This window comes from Opisthocomus hoazin, chromosome 12 (assembly GCF_030867145.1).
Source record: "Opisthocomus hoazin isolate bOpiHoa1 chromosome 12, bOpiHoa1.hap1, whole genome shotgun sequence".
NCBI lineage: Eukaryota > Metazoa > Chordata > Aves > Opisthocomiformes > Opisthocomidae > Opisthocomus > Opisthocomus hoazin.
The window spans coordinates 16769328-16777388 of NC_134425.1; the positions used below are offsets into that span (position 1 = coordinate 16769328).

General features: G+C 58.1%; 1 protein-coding gene across 4 annotated transcripts in view; it reads right to left on the bottom strand.

Annotated features, from left to right (window-relative positions):
- The window catches only part of CSNK2A2 (casein kinase 2 alpha 2), a 28771-nt gene extending 24494 nt beyond the window's left edge, over window positions 1–4277 (bottom strand). For all 4 annotated transcript variants that reach the window (XR_012765319.1, XM_075433598.1, XM_075433597.1 and 1 more), the window contains exons 1-2: window positions 4118–4277; window positions 3523–3634 (exon numbers count right to left, since the gene is read on the bottom strand). Coding sequence is in view for 3 of the 4 variants with exons in the window: in XM_075433598.1 (XP_075289713.1) it covers window positions 3523–3634; window positions 4118–4221 (216 nt within the window). In the remaining variant the exon portion in view is untranslated. The remainder of the gene's footprint in view (window positions 1–3522; window positions 3635–4117) is intronic.
- Window positions 4278–8061: the final 3784 nt, after the last annotated feature.

Below are 8061 nucleotides of genomic sequence, written 5' to 3' on the forward strand. Positions count from 1 at the left end.
CTTTCTTCCCAGCTCAGCCCTCCCCTAAGCGTGTAGCAAGCATGCCCACAGCTGCACCCAGGCCAGCCAGGTCAAGGAGCCCACAAGAGCCTCTTACACCAGCCAGGGACTGCAGGAACACAGCTGCTGCCCAGCTCCTTGCCCTGCTGCCCATGATGGGTAGGAAGGTCAGTATGGTGCAGCGTCCTCCACTACCTGCCAAGATGACTTCAGCCCCACTGGGGTTTTTTTTGCTGAATCTTTGCTCCCTGAACATGTTGAAAAGGTGGGGAGTTGCCCTCTGCCTCGCTTCTCACAACAACAGCTTTTGGAGGATGCTTGGCAGGGGTGTCTGTGTGGCAAAGCAGGGCTCCTGCCTCACTGCTTTGCGCACGCTGTCCTACACGGTGCGTCCTCCTGTCTTGCAGCAGCGAAGTGAGAAGCAACCTGCTTGCTTTGCCTTTTTTTTTTTTTTAAGAGCTGCAGAATCTTCCTGGAAAAAGTGACATTAAGAGCACCATATTTGCAAAGAAAGGCACTTGACCCAGGAAGTGGTAATGTTACAGTGGTCTGCATGACCACAACCAGTGGCACGAGCACACCCCATTCTCTTGCAGGATTATGCCTGGTCCTGCGCTTGGGGTAGCAGAACAGAAAGGCAGTGCTGCGTACTGACCAGGGAAATGGGACGTCTTGCTTTCTACAAGCCCAAGAGGCCTGGGGCACTGTGATACCAATCACAGCCATCAGCGCCCCGGCCTTGTCCAATGCTAAAGTCTTCAGAGGGCACTTAAACAAACAAGGCAAGTGGCTGCCAGAAAAGGAAGAGCAGTTATCTCCTCCATGCAGGGTAGGACCTATGCTCTAGTCTCGGCTTTGTTGAGGCTAAGGGACTTGCCCAAAGTCACACAGGAAATCTCTGTGGCTCAGTTCTGCAGAGAAAGAGTGATAAAATTTCCTGACCTCTCTGGAGGGTATGAGATGTTCAGGTAGCACAACACCAAAGAAGGGGAGAAAAAAAGGCAGGGAAAGCACTCGCTCCGTGCTGACTTGAGCTCAGTAAGGATCAGCTGCTCCGAAGAGCAAGGCTGGGAAGAGACACCAGTCACCTCCCACGAGGCACAGATATTAAAACAGTGACTCTTGCTAAAACTCACTCTAACACGTAACATAAATTGTCCTGTCAAAAAACCTTGAAAGAGACAGGGGCAACTGTGCTAAGCAGGCACATCCATTGCCAGCACTTTGTCCCCTGTGTCCCCACTCCTCCCCTTTGTCCCACCCCTACAGCCACACATAAACCCGAAGACTTCTGGTCGCATTTCCCACCCCGCAGGATCCAGCCTGAATTCGGAGGAGCAGAGAGACCCAGGCTCTTCGCTCAGGCTCCACTGCAGACACGTGCAATTACATTCGCAGCCGAGTTTGAGCCTAGCTACAGGAAACCAGAGGCACTTTCCACAGATCAGAGCGATGTTATTGCCACACTTCACAGGTTTTCATAACGTACACATAAACTCCGTACTCTGAAACTCACTCTTCGCTGACCCACTTTCCACTGAGCAGAAAGTTCATCTTTATTTATCCGGACTTTCTGCTTTTCCTTGCTCACTCACAGGAATGCTGTCTGCATCTTGACACAAGCAGGGGGAGCCAGGGGAACCGGTGGCAACACCATCCGCTTCGAATCTGGGACAATCCAGTCCCCTGCTCACAGGGCATTAAGGCAACCTATTCAGGCCCCAAGGAGAAGCAGCGCCCAGCCACCCTCGGATGACTCTTGCCAGCTGACTCACAGTCCAGTACTGCCAGGCTCCGTAGACATGACAGAGTTCGGCTGCCACCGGGAGAGGAGCATCGCTTCAGGGGAGGCTCTTTAGGCTGGGAAGAGGCAAGGAGGAAGATCTCTGACACCTTTCCCTGCAGTCTCTTCTCAGCCTCGTGGTGCCTTTCTACCTGGGACAAGACCTAGGGTCACCACAAACCACAGCAGTCCTGAAGAGACCATCAGGGGCTCCAGAGCAGCATGCAGAAGTGCACGGTTTCCCCAGCCTAGCCACAGGCCCTCTTGCCCTAAAACCCAGCTCTGCTCTGGCTACCTTTGACTACGCTCTCATAGCAGAAACTCTTGCCTGCCCCTACTGAAAAAAACAAAACCCAAAACCACATAAAGCACCCAAAGGAGGGGGAGGTCTAAACAGTGTGTCGGAGGAACTCAGCTCAGCGAGGACACGTGAGCCTCACTGCTCTGCCCCAACGTCAGGCTGCCGCAGGGACTCTCCCGAACGGCTCACCTGGCCACCACCTTGACCAGAGCCAAAGCAGGGGTGCGTGTACCTCCTCCCAGAGGCAGACGGGACATCGTGCCTTGCCTAGGAGCGGTGGCCAGACTAACCACGGCGAGTTCCCCGGGAAGGCAAGGAAGATCTCAAGGAAGCAGGCACAGCGAGCAGGTGGGGATACCAGCAGAGACACCTGGCCACACTATCAGAGCAGATCTAGCAAATGCCTTACGGCGACAGCCCGGCGGAGAGACGCGTGTCCTAGGCAGCTGCTAGTCTTGGTGGCTGCAAGGGCGGGTTAAGCTCAGAGCCCCGCACACGCTACGGATCAACACGTGCCCGAATTCTCAGAAAACCCATGGGCAGACACTGGCTCCCACGTGCTCTCAGTGAACAAGTGACACGTGTTGCTGGTCCAACAAGTGGCAGCCACAAGTGTCAGCCAAGCCACAACCAAAAGCACCTCAACTCTAACCTTTCATTTCTGCTTTTTTTTAAACACCCCTGCCTACCCCCAGATCACCAACACAGTTTGCTGCTGGGACAGCTGCCGCAGCTTGCTGTGAGCCTGCTGCTCCAGCACCAAGCACGGTAAGCTGTGCCCTGCAGCGGCTAACCCGTGCATTCAGCCACCCCAAACTACAACCTGTTACTGCTGCATGAAGGTCTCCACAGCCCAGCCCCACCAGGGCCAACACACCAGAACGAGGGTCACCAACGCTGCCAAACTTCAGACAACCTCTTTTAGCCTCCTCAAGTTTCCACGGTGGTTTTGGCCTGCCCGTGGTGAAGTTCTGTTCCACGTCAGATCCTCTAAAGGACTAAATACAAAATTTTGCCTGCTTTTTCAAATGCTGAGCATCCCACAGCCTTGCTCCAAAACAGCCACGTGCCAGCTGTCTAGAGGTTAACGGAAGGATTCCTCCCTCTGGGCCTCGCATTCCTGTTGACATGGCAGTCCCTGGGCTGTTTTGGACAGATACAATTTACCACACACAGGCAGCACATGCAACGCTGCCCAAGTGTCAGGACTCGCAGCTCTCCTCCCCCAGAGCTGCTCTCAGTCCAGAGCTATGCTGGACAGGAGCGGTGGAGACATCAAAACATCGCTATGGCACGCGGGACACCAAATCCATTTCCAAACCCACCGTCCCAACGTCCTTAATGAGAAAACAAGAGCTTTGGGGGTGAAGGAGATCCAACAGCCGTTGCCCCCACTTCCAGGCACCGCAAGCCCCCGCGCCACCAACGGGACACTCACCTTGAGGATCTTCACCACGACCCTCTCGTTGTTGGTGATGTTGATGGCCTCGAAGACCTCACTGTACTTCCCCCGCCCGAGCTTGCGGACCAGCTGGTAGTCGTCCTGGTTGCTGTGGGCATCAAGAGAGAGGAGGAGGCGGTGGGGGGATAGGACAACTGACAGGGCTGGTTGGGGGGGGGGGGGCCAGGGGGCCTCTCCCAGCCCCCCCTCAGCCACCTGGGGTCACTCCAAAACGGCCCGGGGGTTGGGTGGGGCAGGGGGCCTCTCCCATCCCCCCTCAGCCACCTGGGATCACCCCAAAACGGCCCGGGGGTTGGGTGGGACAGGGGGCCTCTCCCATCCCCCCTCAGCCACCTGGGATCACCCCAAAACGGCCCGGAGGTTGGGTGGGGCAGGGGGCCTCTCCCAGCCCCCACCTCAGCCACCCGGGATCACCCCAAAACGGCCCGGGGGTTGGGTGGGGCCAGGGGGCCTCTCCCAGCCCCCCTCAGCCGCCCGGGGTCACCCCAAAACGGCCCGGGGGGGGGGCGGGGAACCCTCCCGGTGGGCTGAGGCCTGCAGGAGGGCACGGGGGGTGGAGGGGTCCCCTTACCCCCAGCTCGGGACGTGCGCCTCGTAGTCCCAGTACTCGCGGCTCCTCAGGCTGTTCACCTCGGCGTACACCCGCGCCCGGCTGCCGGCGGCCGGGCCGGGCATGGCGGCGCCGGGCGGCGGCTGCAGGAGGAGGAGGAGGGCGCGGGGCCGGCGGGGGAGGCCGGCGAGGCGGGGCGCGGCGCGCAGGAGGGCGGCGGCAGGCGGCGGCAGGGCCAGGCCGGAGCGGGGGCCGCGGCGGGGCCGGGGCGGGGCCGGCCCGGGGGCGGCGGGCGCGGGGCCCGCGCAGAGCGTGCCGAGGCCCGGGCCCGGTGCCGGCGGCGGCTGCAGCCTGGGCCGGCCCCGAGCGCCGCGCAGCCAACCCGGAAAAGGCGCCCGCCCACCCGCCGCGCAGCGCCCCCCGGCGGCGCGGAGGTCCGGACCCTCGGCGCCGCAAGACGGGCGGCTGGCGTCACGGCTCGTCATGCCTCGTCACGCGTCGTCACGCTTCGTCACGCCTCGGCACGCCGCCCCCTCCCCAGTTCGCAACCGTCACTCACCCGTCAGTCTCCCGTCAACCCCCCCCCCGTCACCCAGCCAGCCTCCTCCGATCCCCATCACGGCGTCGCAGCGCCCTGCTACACCCATGTCATGCCCTGACACCCTCGTCACCCCCGCATGCCCCATCGCAGACCCTGTCACCTCTGCCGGGCACCGCTGAGAAGAGTCTGGCTCCCTCTTCTTTGCACCCTCCTTCCAGGCCCTCATTCACCTTCGTGGCCCTTTGCTGGGCTCTCCCCAGTACTGAGGAGCCCAGCACTGGACACAGCACGCCAAGGGTGGCCCCACCATCGCTGAGCAGAGGGGAAGCATCCCCTCTTTCCACCTCCTGGCAACAGTTTGCCTAACGAGCCCAGGACACCACTAGTCTTCTTTGCAGCTTACTTTCAACCTGGTGTCCACCAAGATTCTCAGCTCCTTTTCAGCCATGCTGCTTCCCAGCTGGGTGGCCCCCAGTGAATACTGGTGCCTGAGGGTGTTCCTCCCCAAGGGCAGGACTTTGCACGCCTCCTTGTTCAGGAGAGCTTCAGGAGGTTCCTTCCAGCCAATTTTCCAGCCTGTCCAGGTCCCCCGGCATGGCAGTGCAACACTGTGGAACACCAGCCTCTCCTCCCAGTTTGATGTCATCTGCCGACCCGCTGAGCACGCACCCTGCCCCATCATCCAGCTCGTTAATGAAGATGACTGGACTGGCAAAGCTAAAGCAGAGCCTAGGAGACCGTTCACCTTCTTGGCAGCAAGGGCACATTGCTGGCTCATGTTCAGCTTGGTGTCCACCAGGACCCCCAGCTCCTGTTCAGAAAAGCTGCTTCCCAATGGGACCGGACCCAGTATTGACCCCTGGGGTACACCACCAGTGACTGGCCTCCAACAAGCCTTTGTGCCACTTACCACCACGCTCTGGGCCAGTTCTCAGCTCACCTCACACCCTCACCTCCTGGTGTCCGCTGAGTCCCAGGGGAGCTGCCAGCTCCAGCCCTTCCCCAATGGCCACACTGGCCGGGTGCAGCCAGGTCTCAGCACCAGCCCGTAAGGTGACAGAGCAGAGCTCTGGGGGACATGGGTTGCTTGGTCTGACTCTGTCATGCCTCCTGGCTGGCCTCCAGACATCGGCCTAGGCGCAGCTGGAAGTTAGACTTGGCTCCTGGCTGTTTCACACTGTCTGCCGAGGAGCTTTTCTAGCCATCAGGTCACAGGGCCACCACTGTCCTTCCTTTTCCCTAGGTGTGCACTTTCAAGTCAAAACCAAGGCGAGGTTGGAGCCTTCACACTGCGTGTAGACTTTGCACTTCTTGGTATTGCTGTTAACGGGAAAAGCAGCACCCAGTAAACAGAGGAGCTAAGCCATAGGCTGCTCTCCCTGGTGGGAGTACATAGCCAGATGATTTTCTTTTTCTGTGGGTGCTAAGAAAGCAAAAGGACCCACGGGGTCCTCGATGCACAGGGCTAAAGCTGATGTGAGCGCCAGGCTTTGAGGAAACCCAGGGGAAATCTCCTTGGAAAGGTAAGCACGTGGAGCCACCCCTGCACTGCAAAACCCGGTGAGCTTTGCAGGTGGCTGAGACTGAACAGTGAGAAAACCCAGCAAGACTTGATCATTTCATACACTGGGTCCTGACTGAGCACAGGTCCAGGCAAGACCTTCTCAGGATCTTTGGAAAACGGGGAGGGTGTGTTCAAAGTGCTCGCTTTCCCAGGGCACTCAGCGCTGAAGAGAAAAGGCAAGCTCGGCACCCGCTCCGGCTAAACCTGCCTTAGCAAAGCGCGAGGAAACTCGGCTGTCCTTGGGGAAGTCTGCCATGTCCCGGGCCCAGCTTACTGGCCCCTTCCTACCAGGACTGCAGAGCGAAGATGAACATCATCTCCTAGGACCTGGAGCAGATGCAGAAATGCATAACCAAAGCAGTCAGCCCTTGTCTAAACTAGAATTCACGGCAGCATATGCAAAGGCATTGAGTCATAGGTTTAAAGCATCGCCGTGATACCGGCATGTGCGTATGGCTTTTTCGCAGAGCGAGACGGCTGGAGCTGCACTGCTACACAGCAGAGACGTCCACCTCTCCCAGCAAATTCTGCAGGGAACTGGAGCAAAATCCTGCATTACAAGAGAGATTTGCACTCCACAGGGTGCTGCTATTCGGGCGCAGACGCTCCGATGTTGAGTTGGCTAACATTTTTCTGAAGGATCGTTTTCCTGTTGGAGTACACCAGGTTGTCAGCAGTTTCGTCACCGGCGACACCTTCCTCAGGGCGTTCGAGCGGACGCGGGCAGGCTGCCGAACTGGCTTGCCAGGCTGGTTCCCGGCAGGAAAGCCAGCCAGCCTGCTGCCAGCTCCGATGCCTCGGCTGCCCGGCTGCGGGAGCCAGGACTGCCTGCCGGCTTCTCAAGCTGCCTGGCGCTTCCCACACCAAAAAGCCCTGTTTGCAGTTACAGGGGAGTTTGCCAAGCTTTACCTACTTTCTCTGAAATGCTAGTGAGCTGGTTTGATGATGATGATGATGATTATTATTATTATTACTACTACTACTACTACCACCACTATTTTCAAATCTGGTCAGAAAGGTCCAGCTGTTTCCCAGAGCAAAGTCAGGGAAAATATGTTTTCAGGCCCTAAAACCACCTGGGGATCTTGCCTGGAAGGTACTTCAGAGCTCTGGAGCCTGGCATTTGGCAAGGGACGAATCTGCTGGCAGAGACGTGCCGAGTCTCCTGCCGACCTCTGAAAAGCTTTGTGCAGCTGGACAGAGCTCTAAACTTCTTAAAATCTTCACCCCGCATTCCTGCAGCTGCAAAACCTGCAGCACAATGCTGCTGGACCCTCCAGAGATGCCACCCTTTGCCCACCATCCCACCATGGCTCCCCTGGGTCACTCGGCTGCCTCTCCCTATCCCACCGAACGACGAAATACTGGCTGCTTCAGCTCAGAGCGTCACGAAACACGGGCCGCTACAGAGACCAGCAGCCTGGTGTTGCAATTATCTCTGTGGTCTCAATCAGCCAGCTCACACAGGCACGGCCTTTAACACAGCTTTTAATTCACGACCCCATATTCAGATTTTTCATGGGATCCCCTGTGCACAAAGAGGAGCTCCAGGCTGCGTCACATACGTGCTGTCCCCTCCTCCTCTTCTCAAGACGCTTGGTTTCTGGCATCGCGTTCTGTATGTGATGAAGATCCTGCAACGAGAGGTGTTCATCCCTGCTCCTGACGAGGCCGGGAAGTGTGGTTCCTTCCACGGATCGGATGCGGTTATGACTCAAGATGTGTTTTGAAGCTGAGTTTTGACATCTTCTGGCCAGAAATAGGACTGGCATTGCCAGGGCATTGATTTTTCTCCTGTTTAGATAATTAAGTTGACTTGCAGCCCTCATCCCAGAAAGGCTGTGGAGATGCGCCGCCAGC